This window comes from Lemur catta, chromosome 18 (assembly GCF_020740605.2).
Source record: "Lemur catta isolate mLemCat1 chromosome 18, mLemCat1.pri, whole genome shotgun sequence".
In the NCBI taxonomy this organism is placed as follows: Eukaryota; Metazoa; Chordata; class Mammalia; order Primates; family Lemuridae; genus Lemur; species Lemur catta.
The window spans coordinates 44,540,264-44,566,743 of NC_059145.1; the positions used below are offsets into that span (position 1 = coordinate 44,540,264).

At 35.6% G+C, this 26,480-nt stretch overlaps 1 protein-coding gene across 5 annotated transcripts in view; it reads left to right on the forward strand.

Moving 5' to 3' along the window:
• Positions 1 to 26,480, forward strand: part of ULK4 (unc-51 like kinase 4) — a 497,440-nt gene that overhangs the window by 30,671 nt on the left and 440,289 nt on the right. For all 5 annotated transcript variants that reach the window (XM_045530714.1, XM_045530715.1, XM_045530713.1 and 2 more), the window contains 9 exons: positions 1,932 to 2,024; positions 4,800 to 4,918; positions 5,081 to 5,150; positions 6,780 to 6,876; positions 11,797 to 11,901; positions 14,243 to 14,303; positions 15,655 to 15,836; positions 16,722 to 16,768; positions 24,402 to 24,480. In XM_045530714.1, coding sequence (XP_045386670.1) covers positions 1,932 to 2,024; positions 4,800 to 4,918; positions 5,081 to 5,150; positions 6,780 to 6,876; positions 11,797 to 11,901; positions 14,243 to 14,303; positions 15,655 to 15,836; positions 16,722 to 16,768; positions 24,402 to 24,480 — 853 coding nt within the window. The remainder of the gene's footprint in view (positions 1 to 1,931; positions 2,025 to 4,799; positions 4,919 to 5,080; positions 5,151 to 6,779; positions 6,877 to 11,796; positions 11,902 to 14,242; positions 14,304 to 15,654; positions 15,837 to 16,721; positions 16,769 to 24,401; positions 24,481 to 26,480) is intronic.

Below are 26,480 nucleotides of genomic sequence, written 5' to 3' on the forward strand. Positions count from 1 at the left end.
TGCTTTTCTTTCCATTTTATATTTCAGGCTAAAACGGTTTTAGACTATTGAACTAGAGATGATACTGTCAAGATGGTTAACCTACCAGTTGTTAACTGAGTGACATTTAATGTGATGTGTTTTTATGATAATCCTGTCATAATGGGGCTATCAAGTGACAGAACAATAGGAACAGTGTGAATTTTCTGTGACGTGATGGCAGTAAGTTAGAAATCGAGGCTGTGGCTCAGGGCTGGGGAGGCTAGGAGATGGTGGGGCATAGGGAAAGAGGTCTCATTGGCCTAGGAGGCAAGAGCAAGTAGTTTCTAGTTCTGGTTCTGTCACTAGATAAATGAGCAGGTAGAGGAGGAGGTTCAAGGGGTAAAATGGAGAATAATTTTAGTGTAGCATATAAAATACCCCATTCTCTAATTTTATTAAATATGTGAAAAAAAACTGTAGAAGGAAATGCTGATTCTTGTGTAAACTGTAGGACAAACGTCCTTTCAGAATTAATGTTATTGTGGTGGATAATCTTTAGACATCTTTTGATAGGCTATACTTATACCTAATTTATTTAGGATGGTTTATCCACATATGCCTACATTTATAACCCTATATTATATAATTTTTTGCTTAAATGGGACCACTCCATAACCTACTTTTTTTCCTCTCATGGTATGTTATGGATATTTTCCCATATTAATATGTATGTATGTAATATATATCTTAGTCATTTTAAATGGTTGTAGAATGTACATGCATTATCTATAATAAAAAAACTTTAGAATGCTTCTTGATTTGGAATTTATATACCTTGCTACAGAAAATATCCTTTTGTGGGTTTTTTTTAATTGTTTACTTGGTCAGTGATCTCCTTTGTATGAATTTCTCAAAGTGGGATTGCTGGCCTAAGGCTAAAACCATTTAAAAACTTCGATACATTTGCTGCATTCTGGGAACATGTGCTTGTTTACACTTCCAATAACAATATATTAGAAGGCTCCTTCCCTCCCACTCTAACCTACAATGGGCTTTGTTGATCTTTTAAATTTTTGCCAATCTGTTGGGTGAAAAATAAATTTCACTTTATTGGCTATTTTAATTTCTTTTAGTGACCTATAAGTGCCCTTTGTGTAAAAATGTTTTATGTGGTTGCAAATTCTTTCTATTTATTTGTGCTTGCTTTTGATCAGAATTTTTATTTAATATGGAAATTTTGAATAATAAAATTACATACAAATTATTTTCCTTTTTGTTTTTAAATTTAAGTCAGGCTTGATTTTCCCAATCTGATGAGTCCGCCTAGAGATGTACTCTATTAGTAGTAAAACTTAACGCTTTGAAAGTGAGTCTGGGTTTTAGATTCAGCGGAGTCATTTTAATGTGAGCGAATTAGCTAGGAAACATTATTTTGAATCCTTAACAGAGGTGTGAATGTATATAGTCATGCAGCTGATATTCTTGTTTATTTCTGAATGAAGTTCTAAAAGCGAAGTCCCAAGGCTGAAATGTGTCAAATGGTAAGGGTAACTGAAATAATCTTGCCTCTCTTAGGACATAAAAGATGACAGAATTATAGATTGATAATATCTGATATATTTACTTTAGAATTTTGGATTATTTATAGACTCCTTTCATAGACTGGTTGGAAAACCTGAAATAGTCTCATCAGGCTCCATGCAGTAGAACCCTGAGACTACCAAGACCTAGTTGTCAGACTGTTTCATTCCATACCATTTAAGGCTTCTGAATTATTTCTTCTGATTTTGCTAACAGTTAATTGCATACTGAAATGATAGAGTAAAATATAAAACAATTTCAAAGGTACATTTGTATGGAGGTATTTACAAATTGTAAAATCTGGTATTACATGTAATTGGGACATGTCCTGGGAGAAGTCTCCGTGGTAAATCATGTTAAAATAGTTTTAACATTTATGTTTTATGAAGATTAACTTGGACAGGCCTACTGCAACATTCGTTTTGGAAGAATGCTTTCACTAGAGAAGACCAGGAATCAAGCATTGAGGATTTCAGCTTCAGGTAGTATAAACTTATCTTTGCGCATGGGGCATAGTTGTAGGATACTAATGCCCGTTACTATTTTAATTCTGCAGCATCAGTGACCTGAATTTGTATGCTTTCCTAGGAGAAAATCCAGCATTTGTGTAACTAAGGATTGCTTAAAGAGTTTAATCATGGTAACTTTGTGTTCTTGATTTTGCTCATGTTTTGATCAATTGTTTATTCTTCAATCATTTATTTACTATGGTAGTCATTAGTTCTGTTCACTAAATACACTTGCCTTTCCACCTCCTAAGTAAATGGTAGGGTCTCATTTTTCCCTTTTAAGTTAGGTGTGGTCATGTGACTTGCTTTGGCAAATGAAATGTGGGCAGAAGTGATGTGTATTTTTTCCACATAGCAACTTTAAGAGCCAGTGTCTGATTTGCCACATTTCTTTCTCCTGATGAGATATGATTGGGAAGAAAAATGTCAAAATGAAGTTGCTGTCACCCTGGGTCTTGAGTGACTGCGATGAGCATGGCTTTCCTGCCAGCTTTCAATGGCTATGTGCATGAGTGAGGCATAAAGTTACGAGATTCTAAGCCACTAGGATTTGGCAATTCGATGTTACCACTGCACGACCTGGCTCATCTTGCCTAATATGCTTAATTTTTATTATAAAATATTCTTGGCCCAGGACACGTAGTAAGGTTATGGTGTTTGGAAAAGAGCAAGGTGAGAAGTAGTTGAATTAGGGGTAAAGTTCTCCTCATAGTTGACTGAATTTTTCCCTTGAAGTCATTTGGTGGTAAATGGTTTTCTTTTTTCTTTTTTCTTTGTTTGAGACAGTCTCACTCTATTGCCCTGGCTAGAGTGCAGTGGTGTCATCATAGCTCACAGCAACCTCAGACTCCTGGGCTCAAGCGATCCTCCTGCCTCAGACTCCCGAGTAGCTGGGACTACAGGCGTGTGCCACCACACCCAACTAATTTTTCTATTTTTTTGTAGAGATGGGTCTTGCTCTTGCTCTTACGCTGGCTGATGTCAAGCAATCCTCCCACCTTGGCCTCCCAGAGTGCTGGGATTACAGGTCTGAGCTACTGTGCCCGGCCAGTTTTCTGCTTCTTAATTTTGATCTTAACAAATTTAGTGTTCTGGTTAGAGAAGTCTGAGTTCTATTTAAGATTCCTTCCAAACTTGAGTTTCTGTGATCCAGTGAGTTTCAGCTACATATTCTTACTGTTGTTTTAGGCTCTGTGGGAGCTACAGAGAAGTTTAAGTTACAGCTCCCACCTTCTGGTTGCTTATAATCTGGCATGAGGTCAGCATCACATAAAGAAGCCAATGCTAAGGTGTTATCGGTGAACTGGGCTTTGGTCCAGGTCTGTTGGTGTTGGCAAGTGTAGATCACAGAACACCTCTGACCCTCAGGCTGTCTTCTTTAAAATGAGAGAAGTCTTGCTCTGCTACTTTCCCCACAGAGTTGTTGGGGAAAATATGAAATAATATAATTGAAACTACTTTGAAAAATGTAAAAGATATAAATAGTATTATTAATTCTTTACCCTCCTGTCCTTTTTTATTCTGTAAGATGAATATTTAGATCTTTGCAAGTGACTTGAGGGAATAAACTAATGTAACTTAAATTGTTAAAAGCTTTTTGTCTTTTAGTTTGTATATATTTAGAAATGTAGGAAAAATCTCATCACCAACAAAAATTTTTATGTTAACTATGAATGTCTTACGTAGACAGTCATATCATCTGCAAATAGGGACAGTCTTATTTCTGCCCTTTTGATCTACATGCCTTTTTTTTCTTTTTCTTGCCTTATTGCACTTGCAAGGACTTTTCCAGTGATATATTAAATCAGGAATGATGAAAGTGGATATCTTTGGCTGGTTCCTGATTTTAGAGTGAAAGCATTCAGTCTTTCTGCATTAAGTATGAAGCTAGCTAGAAGTTTTTGTAGCTACCCTTTTTCAGTTTGAATGAATGTTCAATTTCGTCAAATGCTTTCCTCTATAATTTGATGTAATCATGTGGTCTTTCTTCTTTAGGCATTTATTGTGGTAAATTACATGAATTGGCTTTCAAATACGGAGCCAGCCCTGCATTCCCACAAGAAACCCTACTTGGTCATGGCTTATTGTAGTTTTTGACTTGCTAGATGCCTTTGGAGCCAAGTGGCAGGAGGACAGTGAGAGAAAAAATGAGAGCAACATGGATTTACCTCATGTTCTTAGATTCATAGCTCTGGTCAGAGAGAAGGGCTCCCATCCCTTAGAGTTTTAAGCACTGGCCAGAATCTGCTGCTGTCCCTAACCAGCTGCTGCAGGATTACCTGCAGGCTGGGCATGACAAAAGGGGAGAAAGAAAAACAAACTAGGGGATCTTCCCTGTCTGCTCTGGCTCTTAGGGCCCCCTTTCTCATTCCGTAAAACAGAAATAGAGGATTTCTCCGGAGGTTCTTTCTGTCTGTACCTGTTGCCTTTTGAGTCCAGGCCGGCCAATACTAGAGGGGATAATAAAGGAAAATTCATTGCTGGTCTTAGTGGTAGTTTCAGCATTTATTTACTTCCCCAGTCCGCCTGCTACCATTTATTTTTCAGAGATAAGGTTTATAGACTTCTTCTTAGTACAATAGCTTCCATACAGAAAGTATCCGTTTTAGCTACTTAATGAAAAATATTGTTTTCTAACTCTACAACTTTGGCAAATGTATTGTGTAATTTAATTATATTTTCCAACCTACTCAGAAGACAATAGAGGGCTCCAAAGTTTGATTGTGTTGGCTTTCTCTTACTGAGTAGCAGTAATCTGAGGAAGTGTCCTGGGCCACAAGATTCCAAGCAGCTTTTGCAGAACCCTCAGAATGAACAAGCAAAAGGGCAGAAGAGTGGTCAAGAACTGAGTCACTCTTTCAGACTAGGTAAGCTTTCATTTCACACTGCTTAGAATGCTGTTTCGGGGAGTTCCTAATTTCAGTATTATCTTTCTTTTTTTTTATCTTTCTCTTTAAATCTGTCTATATTTTGCCTTGCTTATGATATTTTCATTCCTTTACGGGCAATATGTTACTTTCCTGCCACAGAAAATCCAACTGACTTGCGGCCTAAGAATACTCTTGGTGGTCAATTGAACGAATCCATGTTTCTTCTCAGGTATGTAAAAGGAAAAAGCAATAAAAGATCAACGAGAGATAAAAGTTAAGTCGTCTTAAAGCATCTGCTGTCCTGGTGGCAAACCATGTTACACAGAGATAAAGAACAGAGATATTAATGCCAAATTCCAGTTTCACTCTAACTTTTTAATGTTACAGTTAAGTGCTGGCCAGTGGAATCTAGATTTTGCTATGTACAGTACTTTTAAAATTTTTTACCAAGCCAATTTATTTTTCCTATTTATAAGGGTTAAAGCCTCTTCATTTTGTACTTAAAATAGAATTGAATTTAAAATTTCAGAAGTCCAGTGTCTTTATTTGGATAAGGACTTATAGAAAAAAACAGGTCATGTTTTTCTTTAAATACTTTTTAATATGTGACGCTTAAACAATGTAATCATTGAAAGAATTAAGTCAGAGTGGTATCATAAAATGCTTAGGACTAATGTATTTAAACATTTAATAATGTATAAACATGAAATGTATTTGAATAAACTTCTCATAGAGAAATAGTTTTATTTCTTGAAATAGGGGTTATAATAAACTAAAATTTCCTGATCTGTTTTACCCATATTTAAAAATATAAAGTATGTTTTAATTTCTGTTATACCTTTTAAGCATTTTAAATTTAGTTTCTTAGAACCTTATGCAATTTTTGGTATATTGTGTTTTATGTGCTATTTGTTTAATCAATGAATCAACAGATAAGTAAGTGAAAGAGAGGTGAGACCCTTGAACTTTGGGAATTTGAAGAAAATAATTAAGAGACTCTAGTGCTCTGAGGGGAAGGATTTCTTAAAATGTACAAAATTCAAAACCAGGAATAGTGCAGTGGCTCATAGAATAGTGTGGCAGGTATTTACACATGTAGGGAGAATAATTAACAATAGATGCCCACTATAACTTACAGAGGTGCCAATGTAATTTTCCATATAAAATTTTCTGATGTAAAACTATAAATATTTTTCATCCTTTGTAGAATATCTGATCCATTTTATTTAATCCTGCCTATACCAGCAGACATTTAAAAAATAATATAATCAATGTTTGAAGATTTCTAATTTAAAAATACTGTATATAGCATGAAAGCTTTAAATAAAAAATAATAAATTAGCCAGGAAATTAACAGCAATTAGAAAAATTATAATGTCATATGAACACAAATTAGAGTTTAGACTTTTTCTTTTTCTTTTTTTTTTTTTTTTTTTTTTTGAGATAGAGTCTCAGTCTGTTACCCAGGCTAGAGTGCCATGGCATCAGCCTCACTCACAGCAACCTCAAACTCCTGGATTCAAGCAATCCTCCTGCCTCAGCCTCCTGAGTAGCTGAGACTACAGGCACGCACCACCATGCCTGGCTAATTTTTTCTATTTTTAGTAGAGATGAGGTCTCACTCTTGCTCAGGCTGGTCTCCAACTCCTGAGCTCAAGCGATCCTCCTTCCTGGGCTTCCCAGAGTGCTGGAATTACAGGTGTGAGCCATCATGCCTGGCCGAGTTTAGACTTTTTTATGAGATCATACAGAGTCATCATATGTTACCATTTTTCATGAGATATGTTTCTTTTGAGAAAATAGTAATTGGAGGATAAAGTTTCTAAAATCTGAATGTTATCTGGTGTGTATTTTTCAGTTCTCGTCCTACTCCAAGAACTAGCACTGTAGTAGCATTAGGTCCTGGTGAGGATATGACTCAGAAATCACCACAGAAAACTTCTCCTTTGTCTAAGGTGAGCAGAGATAGGAATTTTTTTTTTCTATATAAGATATAGAAGCTCAAAAGAATCATTATAAGTTGATATATAAATTATGGAATAGTAAGTACTTTGAGGGAGAGCCCATTTATTTGCTTCATAGTTGTTTTCTTGGTAACAGCTTTATAGAGATGTAATTGACATTCCATATAATTCACCCATTTAAAAGGTACAATTCAGGGGCTTTTAGCATACTCAGAGTTGTGCAGCCATCACCACAATCAGTTTTGTAATTATTTCATCATCCCACAATGAAACTGTACCCATTGGCATTCACCTGCCGTCATCTGCCCCCACCCTGCCCAGTGTCCCCCCAGTTCTTCCCCATGCTTATCCTAAGCAACCACTAATATATTTTTTGTCTTTATAAATCTACCTATTCTGGACATTTCATATAAATGGAATTGTACAATATATGGTCTTTGTTATTGATTTTATTATGTTTTCAAGATTCATCCAAGCTGTAGCATGTTGTAGATTCCTTTTTATTACCAAATAATATCATATATACATCTTATCCATTCATCACTTCCATCAATATTTGGGTCGATTCTACCTTTTGGCTATTGTGAAAATACTACTGTGAACATTTGTGTACATGTTTTCTGTGGATGTATGTTTTCGTTTATCTTGTGTATATATTCATGAGTGGAATTACTGTGGTATGTGCTAATTCCTTGTTTAACTTTTTGAGGAACTGCCAAACTGTTCTCCAGAGCAGCTGCACCATTTTACATTCTCACCAGCTGTGTATGACAGTTCCAATTTTTACACATCCTTACTAGCATTTATTATTATTATTATTATTTTTTTTGAGACAGAGTCTCACTCTGTTGCACGGGCTAGAGTGAGTGCCGTGGCGTCAGCCTAGCTCACAGCAACCTCAAACTCCTGGGCTTAAGCGATCCTTCTGCCTCAGCCTCCCGAGTAGCTGGGACTACAGGCATGCGCCACCATGCCCAGCTAACTTTATATATATATATATACATATATATATATATGTTTGTTGGCCAGATAATTTCTTTCTATTTTTAGTAGAGACGGGGTCTCGCTCTTGCTCAGGCTGGCACTTATTATTTTTTGTCATTTTAAAGACAATTGTGCTAAAATATTCATAAAATTTACCATTTTGATCATTTCTAAGTATATAGTTCAGTGGCATAGTCACACTGTTGTGCACCCATCACCACCATTTATCTCCAGAACTTCTTCATCCCAAATTGGTACTCTATACCCATAAATAATAACTCTCTATTTCCCATTCCCCTCAGCCTCGGGCAGCCACCATTTTACTTTCTGCTTTGGTCGATGTGCCTATTCTAGGTATCTTGTATAAGTGGAGTCATACAGTATTTGTCTCTGTATGTCTGGCTTATTTCACTTAGCATAATGTCTTTAAGGTTTGTCCATGTTGTAGCATCTACCAGAATTTCATTCCTTTTTAAAACTGAATAATATTCACTCTGACTGTTCATCTGTTGATGGACATTCGTGTTGCTTCCACCTTTTGGCTGTTGTGAATAGTGCTACATTGTCTTTCTTTTTGATTATAGCCATCCTATTTCAAACTGTAGTGTGTATGAAATTCTATGTCTTTGTAGTTTTGATTTGCATTTACCTGATAGATGTTGAATGTCTTTTCATGTGCATATTTCAAATTCTTTACCTATTTTTAATTGGGTTATTTTTTAATTAGTTGTAGAAACTTTTTTTTTTACATATTTTAGATTTATGATTCGTAAAAATTTTTCCCCATTATCTGGGTTGTCCTTTGAGCACAAAGGATTTAAATTTTCATACAGTCTAATTTATCATTTTTGTGTGTGCATTTTGTTGCTGCTTGTGCTTTTGGTGTCATATCTAAGAAACCATTGCCTACTACAAGGTCATGAAGGTTTCTACCCATGTTTTCTTCTAAGAGCTTTATAGTTTTCCATTTAGGTATTTTATCCATTTGAGTTAATTTTTATATATGGCATGAGGTACAGGGTCCAGCTTCATCGTTTTGTATGTAGATATCCAGTTGTCTCAGCACCATTTGTTGAAAGAGTTTTCTTTCCCCATTGAATTGTCTTGGCACCCTTGTTGAAAATCAATTGACTGTAAAGGTGAGGGTTTATTTCTGGACTCTATTCCATTATTCTGTTCGTCTGTCCTTAAGCTGGTAGCAGACTTTGTAGCGTTTTAGTTTTGGTATCAGGAAGTATGCCTCCTCCAACTTTGTTTTTTTTTTTCCCAAGGTTGTTTTACCCATTCTGGGTCCCTTGCGTTTCCATATGACTTTTAGGATTGGCTTGTCAGTTTCTGCAAGGAAGCCAGCTTGGGTTTTAATAGGAATTGCATTGAATCAGTAGATCAGTTTAGGAAGTGTTGCCATCTTAACGATATTAACATTTCCTCTGTGAACACGGGATGTCTTTCTACTTATGTAGGTCTTTAATTGCTTTCAATCATAGTTGTTTTGAATGTAGAAATACTTTGAATTAAATAAGTTTTTCTAAGTTATTTTTATTCTACTTATTGCTTGATAAATATAATTGCTTTTAGTTTTTCCTATAATTTTTTGTAATGTGAAATATATTTGTACCATGTAAAACTTAATTGCTTTGAAATTTAGTGTAAGTGGATTATAATAAAATCTACCTGCTAAGTTTTTCGGTTGTATGTGAAATAGAAAATCAGTGTAAAAATAAAAGCATTCTGAAAAATGATAGATATTGAAGCTGTTCTGGCAGATGATAATTGTAGATGAATGATCATCTCATTGAGAAAATTTAATCAATAATTATTTAAATATATGATAACGTTTTATAATCTTTAAATGATTGTTTTTATTCAATTACAAAAATCTATAGTTGTAGAAAACTGGGCAAATGTAAAAGAGGACAAAGAAAACAAAAATTATTTATAATGCAATCATGCAGAATGAACACTGATTACATTTTGATATTTCTACTTCTGGTTTTATAAATGTTCATTTTCAAACAAGGGAACATAATTTTATAACTTAATTTTTTCATTTAAAGATTGTGATCTCATTGCAATTATTGATCACTTAGTTTATTCCTGAGCATTTTATTTTTTGATATTATGAATGGAATATTAAATTGTTATAACATCATTTGTGCATATGTTCAATTTACATATAGGAAATTATAATTTTTACATACAAATTTTCTAGTTTGTCTACCTTACTAATTCTCATATTCTGATTTTTTAGTTGATTAATTTTAGTTTCCTGGATGTTATATCATCTACATATAAAGATAATTTGGCTACCTCTTTCAAATACTGTTGTTTGTCTTTACTCTGTGGACTAATATAATTTATTAGCAGTTCCTGCACAGTGTTAAATCAGCAGGAATATCCAGCCCTTTGCTCTGTTATTTTTTTTTTAAGTGAGAGTTGTCCCGTTGTGTTGCCCAGGCTGGAGTTCAGTGGCTATTCTCAGGTGCGATTATCATAGCATACAGCAGCTTGAAACTCCTGGTCTCTAGCAGTCCTCCTGCATCAGCCTTCCAAGTAGCTGGGACTACAGGTGCATGCCACCACACCTGGCTTCTGCTCTGTTATTGACTTCTCTCCTTTTATTCTGCCCCCTCCCTCACCCAAGACACCATCCTCTTCATCCAGGCCATTGTAGTAACCTACTAATGTGCCTCCCCAGTTGTCCATCGTTCCCTTCCAATCCATTCTCTGCTGAAGTCAGTGTGACGTGACATACGTGTGTGTGTATGTGTATATATATAAAACTTTTTAAAAAAACTATTAATTACAATTGTCATCGTCTTGAGCAGTGCCAGGCATTGTTTTAAATACTCTAAGGTTATTCTTCACAATCCTGAAAAGTTGTTGGGTTTAATCTTCATTATAGATAAGAAAACAAGGCTTTTTTTTTCTTTTCTTTCTTTTTTTTTTTTTTTTAGCTTTCTTAAGGTCACAGTTAACAAGTGGCAATGTAAGTCTACCCATCTTTCTGTCTTGAAAGTCCGTGTTATTAACCTTAGGAAAAAAAATTTGTTTTAAACACAGAGTTGCTCCTTGCTTTGTGTGTTTTTTATGTGTCTTTTTTCTGAGTTACAAGGGTGGTCTTGGTTTCCAGGAACTTTATTAGCTAACTCTTTTGTTCATTTATCCACACCCTTCTCCCCACTCAGTATTGGATTATTCCTTTTTGTCATTCTTTACTTCACTGGTTTGCTTCTCTGTTTTATTCAGCTTGCTAGTCACTGTTTTGATTGGATTCTTAATGCACGAATCCTTTTTTTTTTTTTTTTTTTTTCTGGATGTGAAATACTAAGGCAGAGCCCTAGGAATAAAACTTTTGTTCAAGTAGAACACAAAGAGACATTCAAAGGAATAACTGATGGTGAACTCTGGTTATTAATTTTGTTAGGTATCAACTCCAACTAGTTTTGACAAATATAAAGATGTTTAACACTTAAGGTAGTAGGTCAGTATGTCAGTCTGAATTTTTTTATGTTACAATTTCAACTTCTTGTCTAATATTCTGAAAGCAGAAATAAATTGATTAGTGTTCTATGAATGAAAGATAAAAGCCATGCTGGTAATTGAGAAACCAATTTGCTTCGTCCCAGTTTAGAACGTCAGACTATAAAGATCTGTTTCGTAGTCCTAACCAGCCTTAGTGGTAAACATAAGGGATTCAGTTACTTTTTTTGAGCTTTGTTTTTTTCATCTGTAAAATGGGAATAATGATACATACAATTTAGGATTTTTGTGAGGATCAAATGAGACTGAAAGTGTTTTGAGTAGTCATTGAAGTACATTGATAATAGGTGCCCTTCTGTGGCGATGTCTTCCTCAGGGTCTTATTAGCTCAGTCTTCTAAAGCTCTTTGCTAGTAACAAAGTCTAATTTTTGTTTTTGTTTCAGATTACAAGTAGACACCTGAGTCAGCAGGACCTGGAATCCCTGATGAGAGAGCTTATCTACACAGACTCAGATCTCGTCATCACCCCAATTATCGACAACCCGAAGGTGTGGAAAGATACCAAAACAACTGAATTTTAGACTTTTCTGTGTTCTGAAATCGGCATGATATTTTCACACAGGATATTTCTTGCCTTATTTTCTTTCCTGTTCCTCTTGTTGTCTGCTTCTATTTCATTTGTGCCACATGTCTGCATTTCCAACTCCTACCCTATCTGTAACCCTCTCCTTTTCCTTCGCTTCCCTGGAGTGGTGTTTTCTCCCCAATGTTCTTAATGTGTTAGCTCTGCCTCTCATTACTGCACTCGTCATATGCTGAGGAGTGCTGCTGGCTTTGTGACCTCAGACATTGGCTCTCAGTCCCTTCATTTCTCCGTACGTACATACATAATTCACTGCCGATGTTCTAGTGGCTGATGTATTATGAAGGCAGATGTCAGGGGGCACTGCTCCCCAGTCTGGGGTGGGCGGGTCACACAGAAATCCTACCCTCTCTTAGGTTTTTAGGCTCCCAGGGTGGAGGGTGGTGAGGAGACACCATGGAGCTTGGGGAACTCTGGTTCACGATGCGCTTCTAATCCAATGTGAGTTTTGTTGCTTCCATTACTAGGGAATGATGAGCACTCTCCTTCAAAGAAAATTAATTTCTCAGTCCCTCTGTTTTCCCTTAATTTCTAGCCCTCAACATACATTGCACCACCTATTCTATATTTTAATTTTTGATTTTGCTGCTTTGCAAAAAATGTCTTTTTCTGTATTGATTCATGATCATTTCCTTTTATCTCATTGGGGAACATTATTGTGGTTTAGACCAAATGGGTTCTTGGATTCATGTTTATTTCATAGATAGACAACAGTTCATATAGCTCATTTAGCTATTTTTCATAATGGAGCTAATTCTTTTTGTAAGTTCAGATGTCTGGCAAAATAACTGTATATTATGCTAAATTTGTTGGGTAATGGGGCATTTTTATGGTGGGCTTTCTGGAACAATTTGTGGTATCTTTTGACCCTATTCTATGTTTCTTTATTTCCTCTTATAACAGACTTTGTAGTTTCTGGGAAACCTTAGTATAAACTTTGTTTATGTTTAACTGTCTATTTTAAACTACATATAGACTTAGGGAAAAGGTTCAAATGTGAGAGTCCCTGTATACCTTTTACCTAGCTGTTCTTAATGTTAACATCTTATAGGACCAGAGTACAGTGAGTAAAACCCAGGAATTAACATGGGTACAGTGCTATTAACTAAACTACCAAATTTATTTGAATTTGTCAGTTGTGCCACTAATGTTGTTTTTTTGTTCCAGGATCCCATGTTATAGTTAGCTGTTATGCCTGTTTCATCTCTTAGTCTGTCCTTGTCTTCCATGGCCTTGTTAGGATTTCTCAGTCTTTGCTTGTCTTTTGTGACCTTGATACTTTGAAGAGTAACTGACCAGGTATTTTGTAGAGTGGCCCTCAATTTGGGTTAATCTTGGGGTTTCTCATGATTAGAATGAGATCATGAATGTAGATTATGAGATTAGAATGAGAGTTTGCATTTTTGGCAAAAATGCTGCAGTAAAGGTTTTTAAAATGTTATATGTAGAGATTTTGGAGAAGTTAGATATAGAAATGATAGTTGAATTTTTAAGTAAAAGTCTGAAGATGAAGTATCTGGCTGTTCCAAACTCATAGATCCAACTACATGGTTTCTCCACTTTCCTCAAATAAATCCTGAACTTTGTTATTCATGCTGTTCCAGCTTCTTAGAATGGTGTCTTCTTTAATATAACAAGTCCTAACTATCCTTCAAGACTTCAGTCCACCTTCCACCTCTTCCATAAATCCTATCCGAACCACGTCAACCTAAAGTGCTTGCTGTATTCTCTATTATTTGAAAGAAATTTCTTTCTGTAAAATGTTTTGTTTGTAATTATGCCCTGCCTGTCTCAAATTGTTACTTAAATATTTTGTTTTATTGTTTAACAACCATTTGTGTCATCTTTATAACTAGAGTATCAACTCTCTAATAGGATCGTGTCTTTTATATCTTTGTATCCCTGTTAGCATAGCACCTCACCCTGGCAGGCGCACAATAGATATTTGAATGACTAAATTTCTAACCCAGAGGTAAATTAGCTAATGTGTAAAGCCCAAGATAGGGTGAAATTTTTTCTGTGAAGCTCAGTTTTATTGCAAATATCAATTGAAATGCTTAAAGATAACTTAATCTATATTTGTGTATTTTAATCTGAAAGGGTATTGTTGAATTATTCTTTTTGGTGACACATTTTACAGCATTCTCTTTTGCCTTTATTGATTTATAACCTGATATAGGGGACATACCAGGAGACAGGTATCTGTCTCAAAAGGCATCTCAAAAGTTTGTTTTTTCTTACCACAGATAATGAAACAACTGCCAATTAAATTTGATCCAAAAATACTGCATCTACCAGCACATTCAGGTAGGATCATAAAGGGCTTATCAAACATGCAGACTCTCTTGTATACAGATACAGATATGAAATTTATTTGCAAATGGAATATTTGTGGATGCATGATTTCCTGTTCTCTTGCCAGTTGGCTATATTCTTAGGGTAGTGTTATGCAAATTGTAAACAATCTGTAGTCCATTTGTGCCAGCTTATGACATTACTCAGCTGAGTCTGGGCTATGCTCTTGTGGGTGGGGAAGTTTCTGTAGAGCTGGGCAAGTTTTCCTGTAGAGTGGGTGGAGTAGGGGGGAGCCTCCTCCTGACCTTCTCATGTAGAGCATTTGAATTTCTACTGTTTATGGTGCTGGTGTGGGTGCACAGGGTTTGGGACCACAGTGGAGAATTGAAATTCTACTCAAGGGACCAGGGCAGTCAAGAACAGGGCCTAGGGTAGTTCACTGCTGTGGAGATGGTGGGGGATGGAGATGCTAAAAGGATGATTGTTATGTTTCTGTTCAACTCATGAAAGTCTTATTTAGGGTGAACATCAGAAATTGTTACATGCCTTAAATTGATTTGTTTGGCATGGCTGGAGTAGAATCTATGATTTGAAGTAAACTTAGTATATTCAAATTTAAATAAATCAACTAATGATTTATATTGGTCAACTTAATTACTGATAAAAACAAAGAAGAAACCATATCGAAGGACATTTTTGAAAAACGAGTGGAGCAAAACATTATTAATAATTCTTTCAGTGCCAAGTAGAACTATTATTTAAGAAAACTTTTCACTTTTGAGCTATTTAGGAAATTATATTTACAATTTATTTTGTTTAAAGATGGAAATCAGCAAAACATGTTAATTTTAGATGGCATCTCACTTCCTAATCTTTGGCTTTTTTTAGGGATTTGAAGGTAGGAATTCCAGGTGCTTTCAGCTCTGATGTTAATGTGGTTATTTTTAGCAGTCATTTTATTGGGATTTTTTAACAACTGTACAATTTCTGACTTTTTCAATATTTTAGGGCTGGGTTGACTTATTTATACAAAGGCTATCTTGTTTTCTTTTACTAATTTCGTTTAACTTTACATTTTGTTGTATTCTAGTTTGCAGGATAATTCTCCTTTAGGCATCTGTTTTCTTTTTTGGAGCAGTTTTCCGTTGAAGTAGTTAAAAAGTCTCCATGGGTAGAAACAGAGATGAGGAATATAGAGAGACAAAAATAGTGTCATCTTTGGAGAAGTTTTGGTTTTGATAGTGCAATGTTACCGTTTTCTTTGTCCTCATCTTAACTATTGATATTCTGTTTGTTTTACATAATGTTTCCAGCAATTCTTTTTTGCATGATATACACTTTGATTATTTTATGTCCTCTGCAGTGGATAAGTTATTATTTCTGAAAGACCAAGACTGGAATGACTTCTTGCAACAAGTGTGTTCGCAGATAGACTCCACTGAGAAGAGTACTGGAGCCTCCAGAACCAAGCTGAATCTCCTTTGCTATTTATGTGTGGTGGCTGGTCACCAGGGGGTGGCCACCAGGCTCCTCCATTCCCCCTTGGTAAGTCTCTGCGATGTGCCTTTATGCGCCTAACTTTTGTGTTTGTATAGAGGTTTAAACAAGTGCTAAAATATTAACTTGATTTAATTACAATGAAAAAAGTGATTTATCAAGAAGATTATAGTTTCATGAAAATTGTCCTGTGTTTAATCCTTGGGTCTAAAAGCAGTTGAGTAGATAGTGACTTTGGACTTTTTTTTTTTTTTTTTGGGAATACTTAGCCTTGCATTTTATGTTAACTTGTAATAATTGTAAAATATTTCTTATATCTGAAATCATAAGAGAAACATTCTCATTAGTGGCTGGAGTGAACTGCCCATGTGGATTAGGGGGCTCCTTTATAATGCAGTTTTCAACCTGGTGAACTGTAAGGTTTCTGATGTGACATTGAAGGGAGACATCGAGTCTCTAAGATTTTTTTTTTTCCTCTTCCCCCTGGGAATATTACTTTTTGGACTGTCCTGGTTCATTGGGAAACTTACGGAAATTTGGCTGAGCTTTTGAAGTCATCTTAAGAAAAGAATTACGGTGGTTTGGAGGGGTTTTTTATAGTGGACCCTGATTTGGGGACTGGCTTGAAAAAATTTAAGTTCATTTGCTTCCAAGATTGTCCTAAGGTTACTTTTTTGAGTGGTTGGTGTGTGTCTGTTGCAGTGGGCGGAGAGGGGGTGGGGTAGACTTTTAGGGAATATAAAGTGGTAGGAGAAACCGAAAGTACTGTTCTTAGTTTTTATTTTTATTTGTATACTGATGCTTTTGCATGTTTGTAAATAATCTCCTTGTGACATGATTCACATTTCAGTTCTATAAAGGTCTGATTTCTTAACTTAGTGGTCACTCTTTGTGTTTTGTGGATTAAATGTACATTTTAACTTTTTATCCTAGTTCCAATTGCTAATCCAGCATTTGCGAATAGCTCCAAACTGGGATATGTAAGTAACATTTATACTTTAAAAATTATTCTTTTTGATTTTATTAATTACAATATATTTATGAAAAGCACAGAATCCTAAATAATTATCAGAAATTATTCTGAAGTATTGATGACTGATTCATAGGCAATTTCTATAGGCATCTCATTTGTAAATTTAAAAAGATGATTTAAAAATAGCCGTTATCCTAATGTTATGAATACGATTCTGGGATTATCTACATTACATTTGAAAACTTATTAACTGTTACTTTTTTGAGTATTTGTTATAAAATACATTAGCTCTCATCTCCATATACTTCCTAGGAGTTTTCCCTTTGTCACTTGTATCTTTCCCTCACGTAGCACACAGCTTTCCTTTGATGTTATTTATAGTCTATCGGCATTATGATTTATAAACTCCTGATGGAAAGAAGTGTACTTGGTTTTTATGGAAGCAGCAAAGCAGGGTGAAAAGCATGCTAGATAACGTGTTGGAATACTCTGGGCTCTGGTTGCCAATGAGACTTGGCCAAATGATTTCGTTTTTCTTTTATTTATTCGTTTTTTTAGAGATAGGGTTTTGCTCTGTTGCCCAGACTAGAGTGCAGTGGCATAATCTTAGCTCAGTGCAGCCTTGAACTCCTAGGCTTAAGTGATCCTCTCACCTTTGCCTCTGGAGTAGCTAGGACTACAGTTGTGGGCTACCATGCCCAGCTAATTTTGTCTTATTTTTTATAGAAACAGGATCTTGCTCTGTTGCCCCGGCTGCTCTTGAACTCCTGGGCACAAGTGATCCTCCCACCTCAGCCTCCCAAAATATTGGGATTACAGGCATGAGTCATTGCACCTGGAGCCTCTTTCTGAATCTCTTCTTCCTGGGCAGTCTGTGTGGGACAAGGAAAAGGCGTAAAGGTTTAGGATTCAGACAGACCTGGGTGTGGATCGCAGATCTGCCCCCTTGGCAAATTGCTTTAACTGCTGAGCCTTTTTCTCATGTGTAAAATAGGGGTAGTGTAACTATGTAAATTTTTGGTTATCTCATTCAAAGCTGAATTATTAATATGTAAAATACCTTGTACAGTGCCTTGTTCTTGGTGCTTAATATATGTTGGAGATGTGGAAGCTGTAGTTATCATCAGGCTTGCTTATCTCTTATGATTGTTAAGAGAAGCATGTGAAAAAATGGAGGTGAAAGGATTTTGTGACTTGTGGTAGTGGTATGATAGTAATTATTTTTTTGCGCTGGCAAAACATGAGGGAAACAATAGGGGTTCACAAAATGCTTCTTTGGGTAATTATTCTTATGCGTCTTCTAATGTTATTCTCCCAAAGTAAAATCTGGTATTGCAAAATAGGATTTCTAGGTAATGGTTGAGCATTTAATACTTTGAGAAGATTTATGGTACGCTCATTAAAAATAAACCAGTGAAATCTTTATTTAAACACTTTTATTTAAAACTTAAGTTATATCCTTGAATGGGGTGCCCCCTGCTGACATTTTAAAGCAGGCATTCTTAATCCTTTCCAGTCCCAGCCCTGGTATCCACCTGGGATTGGTTCCAGGACCCCCAGGGATACCAAAATCCACAGATGCTATTTTTTTCAATTTTTAAAATTGAAGCTTCATTGTAAAACAGTTTTAATTTGAGAAAAATGGTAAGTAGTAAGGTAGATAAGTCCTCTGCTAGGATCCTTCTTTTATTCTCTTTCTCCATTTTGAAACACCATTTCCTCCAGTGAGGCCTTCTCTGACCCCCAGATTATGTTACCCTGCCTGGGGGATAATCACTATTGAAGTAGATATATTTATTCCTTAGCTTTTCTTCTGCATATCAAAAAACAAAATTAGCATCACATGATACAATTTTGTAGTTTTCTCTGCTCCCTGTAATACATATTATATATTTTTAGTGTCAGTAATTTGTCTAAGATGTTTATAAGGTATACCTTTTTATGTTGTGAATATCTGATCATTTTGTTTAACCTATACTATATTTGGATACTACTATATTTTAAACAATATTTTAATGAACATTTTTGTGCTTAAATCTTTGTACCTGCTTTCTTTCTCCCTTTAGGGCAGACTCATAGAATTAGAACAAATGGTAGAAGGCAATAAATATTTTTGTGACTTTTGATACATTGCTAATGTGCGGTTCAAAAACATATCAACATACATTCTCAATGTGTTTAAAAATGCTTTTTTGTTAGAACCTTCAATATTGAATATTTATCAAATTTTATTTTATTTTAGAGACAGGGTCTCTCTCTGTCACCCAGGCTAGAGTGCAGTGGCCTGATCGTAGCTCACTATAGCCTCGAACTTGTGGGCTCAAGCAATCCTCCTGCCTTAGCCTCCCTAGTAGCTGGGACTATAGGCATGTACCACTATGCCCAGCTAATTAAAAAACATTTTTTTTTTTTTTTTTTTTGCAGAGATAGGGGTCTCACTATGTTGCCCAGGCTGGTCTCAAACTCCTGGCCTCAAGCGATCCCCCTGCCTTGGCCTCCTAAAATGCTAGGATAACAGGAATGAGCCATCATGCCCAGCCTATCAAATTTTAAATCCTTCTTTGCCAATCAACTTTATGAGGTCTGATTCACATGCAATAATGGTATAATATTTTAACTTTAAAAATTTTATTAGTTGCAAATTATACATAGCATAAATTTACCATTATAGCCCTTTTTAAGTGTATAATGGCATTAAGTACATTCACATTGTTGTGCAACTATCACCACTATTCATTTTCAGAACTTTTTCATCATCTCAAACATAGGCTCTTAGCCATTAAATAATAATGTCCCCTTTTCCCACCCAAGGCCTGGTGACCTATATTCTACTTTCTGTCTCTCTGAATTTGCTTAGTGTGGGTACCTCATATGTGTAGAATCACATACTATTTGTCTTTTGTCGTCTGATTTACTTCACTTAGATTACTGTTTTCAAGGTTCACCAATATTATAGCATGTGCCGGAATTTCCTTCCTTTTTAAGGCTACATAATAGTCCACTTTATGTATATACCATATTTTGTCTTTTCATCTGTTAGTTGTTTCTACTTTTTGGCTATTATGAATAACGCTGTTATTAACACTGTTGTTTCCTGGTTTTTTTGTTTGTTTTTGGATAATAGCTATCCTGATGGGTGTGAAGTGGTATCTCATGGTTTTGATTTACATTTCCTTTATGATTAGTGATGAGCATTTTTTCATGTGAATTTAGCTATTTGTATATCTTCTTTGGAGAAATGTCTGTTCAAGTCTTTTGCCCGTTTTTGAATCAGTTTGTTTTATGTCGTTGAGTTCTTTATGTATTCTGGATATTAACCCCTTATCAGAGAAATAATTTGCAAATATTTCCTCCCATTCTGTGGGTTGCCTTTTTACTGTGTTATAGTGTCCTTTGATTAAAGTTTGATTAAACTTTTTTTTTTTTTTTTTTTGAGACAGAGTCTTGCTCTGTTGCCCGGGCTAGAGTGAGTGCCGTGGCGTCAGCCTAGCTCACGGCAACCTCAAACTCCTGGGCTTAAGCAATCCTACTGCCTCAGCCTCCCGAGTAGCTGGGACTACAGGCATGTGCCACCATGCCCGGCTAATTTTTTGTATATATATTTTTAGTTGTCCAGATAATTTTTATTTCTATTTTTAGTAGAGACGGGGTCTCGCTCAGGCTGGTCTCGAACTCCTGACCTCGAGCGATCCACCCGCCTCGGCCTCCCAGAGTGCTAGGATTACAGGCGTGAGCCACCGCGCCCGGCCTAAAGTTTGATTAAACTTTGATTAAAGTTTTTAGTTTTGGTGAGGCTCCAATTCATCTATTTTTTCTCTTTTGTTGCCTGTGCTCTTAGTGTCATATTAAAAAATCATTGCCAAATCCAATGTCATAAAGTTTTCCTTCTATGTTTTCTTCTAAGAGTTTTATAGTTTTAGCTTTTATGCTTAGGTTTTTGATTCATTTTGAATTTTTTTTAAATATAAAAGTAAAAAGTTTATTTTATCTTACTGATTTTGAATTAATATTTGTATACAGTGTAAAGTAAGGATCTGACTTCATTTCTTTGCATGTGCATATCCAGTTTTACCTATACCATTTGTTGAAAAGACTGTTTTTTCCCCATTGAATGGTTTTGGCACCGTTATTGGGAGTCATTTGCCCATATCTCTAAGGGTTTATTTCTGAGCTCTCTATTCTATTTCTTTGGTCTGTGTGTCTGGCTTTGTGCTAGTACCACACTGTCTTGATTACTGTAGCTTTGTAGTAAGTTTTAATTGGGAAGTGTGAGACACCCTACTTTGTTCTTCTTTTTCAACATTGTTTTGGCTATTTGGGGGTTCCTTGAGATAAGAATTTTAGGAAGGATTTTTCTATTTTGTAGTGTAAGTTTTATACTTCAATAAGGTATTGAAATAAATGTCAACTTTTTTTAAACATAATTTCTCTGTTCCTTTGTTCCAGTCACCTCTTGGTTGATTGGATTTTATCATTTGGTAGTTCTGTTTGTTTTTTAATTTCCAAGAAGGCCTCTCAGTGGCTCACCTCTATGCTACACTTCGGAGTTTGTGCTCTCTTCCCTGTGCTGACTGGGGCCAACCTCACTTTTTCTTCTTGTGTTTCATTTGATTTTGCTTTTCATTGTCTGAGCTTTTCTTTATTATTACAGGCCTGTGAAATTTTACTAGAACTAGAATTGTACTAGGAATTTCTCTTTACTAATTTGCTTCAGCAGTTGCTCTATTAAATTCCTCATCCCTTCTTTAGCTTTTCTATTTCTTTATGATTTCTTTCTATTTCATCCTTTTCCCATTTCTGAAACTCCTGTAGGATGGGTGTGGGAGAGAAGAGTCTTTGGGCTCTTCTCTCAAGTTTTCGTTGGCTTTCTTACTTTTTTTATTGAGATACAATTCACATACCATAAAATTCACCTTTTTATAACATGTACAGTTCAGTGGGTTTTAATATATTCAAAGTTGTACAACTAGCACCACTATCTAATTTCAGACCATTTTTATCACCTATTGAAACCCTGTACCCATTCTTCCTGCCCCTGGCAACCACTGATTTACTTTCTTTCTATTGATTTCCCTATTCTGGACATTTCATGTAAATGGAATCTTACTGTATGTGGCCTTTTGTGTCTAGTGTCTGTCATTTAGCGTATTTTCAAGGTTCATCCATATTGTAGGATGTATCAGTACTTCATTCTTTTTATAGATGGATAATATCCCCTTGTATGGACAGACTACATTTTGTTTATCCATTCTTGATAGACATTTGGGTTGTTTCCACATTTGGCTGTTGTGAATCAATGCTGCTATGAACATTTGTCTACAAAGTTCTGTGTGAACACATGTTTTTATTTCTCTTGGATACTTACCTAGTAATGGAATTGCTGGATCGTATGGTAACTCTATGTTCAACCTTATGAAGAACTGCCAAACTCTCCTATTGCTCTTTCTTGACTTTATATGTGAGCTCTCCAGCTTGGTATTTATCCCTGCTCATTTTATTGTTTATAATCTCTTGTTAATTTTTTTTTATTTTAACAATCATATTTGAAAGTTTTTGTTCATGTTCTTGTTCTGATTGGTCCTTTTTCTAGCTGCTTACATTCGGTGTATATTTAATTAGCATGTTGATACATTTTTATTTTGGTTGAATAAATCTAGTAGCCAATATTTAATTTTATAGATTAAAAAATGATTCAGTGTTTTATAAATATTTTGAGCTTGTCTTTCAAAAGAGAGAAATGTTTTGTTTCATATCTTTCACTTCATTAGTGAGTGTTTGATAATAAGCATCTGCTTTATAATTGTGAAGAAACTTAGATGTTAACCAAGATGCCCCCTTAAATTGTACATGTGTGTGGAAATTGAAGGATAATTGACTTGCTATTGTCAGTAGCTGATTAGTGGCAAAGCTGGGACTGGATTTTTTTTTTTTGTAACTCTTGGTCCAATATCCTACAAGTATTGTTCAAAATCATTACTTTTAAAGTATAATATTTTCATTTAGAGGTAGAATGCCAATCATAACAATGCCTAGGACTTGTTTAATCTGTTGTATATGTTAAGAGATTTGGGGGCTGGGCGTGGTGGCTCACGCCTGTAACCCTAGCACTCTGAGAGGCCGAGGTGGGCGGATTGTTTGAGCTCAGGAGTTCAAGACTAGCCTGAGCAAGAGCGAGACCCCTTCTCTACTAAAAATAGAAAGAAATTATATGGACAGCTAAAATATATATAGAAAAATCAGCCGGGCATGGTGGCACATGCCTATAGTCCCGGCTACTTGGGAGGCTGAGGCAGAAGGATCGCTTGAGCCCAGGAGTTTGAGGTTGCTGTGAGCTAGGCTGACGCCACGGCACACTAGCCTGGGCACCAGAGTGAGACTCCGTCTCAAAAAAAAAAAAAAAAAAAAAAAAAAAGAGATTTGAATGGGCAATTCAGAAAGTGTTGAAATTCATAAGAATTATTTCTGTATGTTAGAGCTGTGATGACACAAACATTTTCTCTGTGATATTTCTGAGTCTGATTTGTTTCCCCCCATGGTCCCTGTATAGGTTTATTTTAAGACCCTGAAAAATAAGGCTTTCTGGTTAATGTACATACTGATTAGCCTGCACAACATGCATCACTAACTGAGTGCGGTTCTCATCAACTCACCAGTTTTTTTTTTTTTTTTTTTCAATTAAAAAAAAATTTTATCAAAACAATGTTTCTGTATGAAATACTTTTATACATCACACTAAACTTTTTTTTTTTTTTTTTTTTTGAGACAGAATGTCCCTCTGTTGCCTGGGCTAGAGTGCCGTGGCATGGGCCTAGCTCACAGCAACCTCAGACTCCTGGGCTCAGGTGATCTCCTGCCTCAGCCTCCCGAATAGCTAGGACTACAGGCATGTGCCACCACACCTGGCTACTTTTTTTTTTTTCTATTTTTAGTTGCCTAGCTATTTTTTTCTATTTTTAGTAGAGATGGGGGTCTCAGTCTTGCTCAGGCTGGTCTTGAACTCCTAACCTCAGGTGATCCTCCTGTCCTGGCTTCCCAGAGTGCGAGGATTTTTGGCGCAAGCCACTGTGCCTGGCCACTTAAAATGTTATTTTGTAACTTATCAACTTTGCTTTCTGCTGGATACCAAAGTTCTGCCTCATTAAAACTAACTAGTGTTTATTAAAATAGAAAAGTATTTGTAAAACTTTAGATTGTAAAAATTTCTATTAAAATGAATATGTATGTGTTTAACTGTTCAGGTATTAATTACTGCTTATTTAGAAACTCATTGATCTGCTAGCAAATACAACAGAGAACTTTAACCAAATCTCTCTGTCCTCAGATAAAGGGATTAATTTTTTTTCTCTCTTCTCTCTGGTTAAGGCCTTTTTAAAATTTTATTTTCCATTTCACTTTTAAACCACAACTTGTTTAAATTTTGTCACTATTAAAGTATTACAGAGGACATTGCTGTTCATGTCTGCCTATGTACACGAGGGAGAGTTTCTCTGGGCTATGTACATAGGGGAGTGTGTGCCTATGACATTCAATGTTTATTTCACATTCTTGTATCTAATGCTCGTCATTGCATCATATAACTACGTGGAGTTTCATTGGTCCCTGACTCTTCTCTTCAGAGCCTGTTTTCTCTACATTTACAGACGGGCCAAGGTTGCTCGAGTGATTGGATTACTGGCCTCACACACAACTGAGCTCCAGGAAAATACACCTGTTATTGAGGTAATTTCTTTTATTATTGAAATGTTATGAATGACAAAAAAGATTGTTCTTGATTTTATAATTTAGAACATGCAGCTTTCATTGACCTGCACTTAATTTGTCTTTGTGGAATTGTGGCAATTGTTATAAAATGATCACCTCAACAGTCCTATAGGCTTAAGCACAACAGCTCATTTATAACATAGTCTGTTATTAAAAGTGGTATGGCAGAGTTAACAAGGCTCGTGAACTTTCCTCAGTGTTATTTCATTTATTTTTAGATAATGCTTGTTTCATTGCTAGTTTTCTTGTGGTCTACCCAACATTTTATTATAACCAATGTATTTTCTAGTTAAAGCATAGCTCCTAATTCAAATTAAAATTCTTTTGGCTTTTTATCCTGTATTTAATGTTTTCATCCTCACCAGTTGTCAATTATTTCTTGACAACTGATCTCAGTATTTAATGGCCATGCACACACTAAAGATATTTCCTAATATTAGCTGTTTCTTTCAAATATTGATATATACTGGTAAGACTTTGTTATTTAGTTTACCAGTAACTCCAACTCCTGTGAAGTGAATGTTACCATTGTACTGCCTAGTTGAATGTCCTTGAATACTAAAATCTACTTTCCACCTATTCTATTAATATATATTACACTTACTTGATAATAGAGTTTTATTCCTTGGACTGCGAGAGGCTCAAGGGTTAAAATAGACCCCCCCCCCCAGACAAAAACAAAACAAAACAGGGCTTTTAGAGGAAAGGGGAAAACTCCTGAATGAAGGAAAGAAGGGGTAAGGAGAGGGCGTTTTGTAGAGCTGAAGCTGGTGGTGTGGTATTTGGAGGGTGAAGAGAAATTGTCTAGCCAAATACTGTCTGATAGAACTTGGAAATTTTCCAGTGATGGAAAGTTTTCTGCAGTAGCCTCCCTTGGACAGTGGCCTGTCTCTCACAGTCTGGGACTGTCTCTCATTAATGGGAGATTAATCTCACTGTATTTCCTTTGCTTACAATTCTATTTCTACTCCCTGCAAATTTTACTAGTATATCACTGATATACTAGTAAAAACGTCACTAAGCCTGAGCTTTCCCTTTCTTTCTGGGACTAAAAGCAATGAATTGTGACCTATATGCGATTGCTGATGGTACCCACCTTGACTCCCAGAGATGTGTGTAAGGTAGATTTTTACCTAAAAGACTGAGCAGATACATAGGGCAGTGTCACCAGGAAGATGAGAAGGCTTAGGATCTGAAAAGTGGGGGTTCCCTCTGATGGCTCAGAGCAAAAGGTCCCCAGTGAGACAGAGTGGCTACAGGAGATGGGAGAGAACTTAAAGAAAAGTATAAGACAAAGTCCTGAGATTTTACGGGATATTCCTGGATAACCAGATCATGCATTCATTGCTCAGGAGCTGTGTACCATGAAGAAAGAGCCTATGAATATGTAAAGTTTGACTATTGAATTAAATTATTCAGTAGTTACAATAATAAGTAGGATGGATACTTTAGGAAGCTGAGTTAGTGAATTGGAAGATCAGCAGGGTGGATTCTCTTAGGAGTAAGGAAAAAAAAAGATGATAAAAATTACGAACTAAAAAGGCGTACTTGTTAGTTGCAGAAGATCTATTGTTTTGTCCAATATGGTAGCCACCAGCCTTAAGTGGCTACTAAGCACTTGAACAGTTAATCCAAATTGAGATGAGCTATGAGTGGAAAATACCTATTAGATGTTGAAGACTTGACATGAAAAAAAATGTGAATTATCTGTAATTTAAAAAATATTACATATTTTACATTTTCAAATGATAATTTAGGTATATTTGGTTAAATACAATATTAAAATTAATTTCACACATTTTATTTTTTAATGTGGCTACTAAGAAATTTAAAATTACTTGTGGTTTGAAGTACATTTCTGTTGAACAGCTCTATGATAAACATAATGGTATTTTCAGAAAGAGAACAAACAGAGTGAAATAATTGTGAAAGAAATAGTAGAAGAAAGTTTCTTCCTG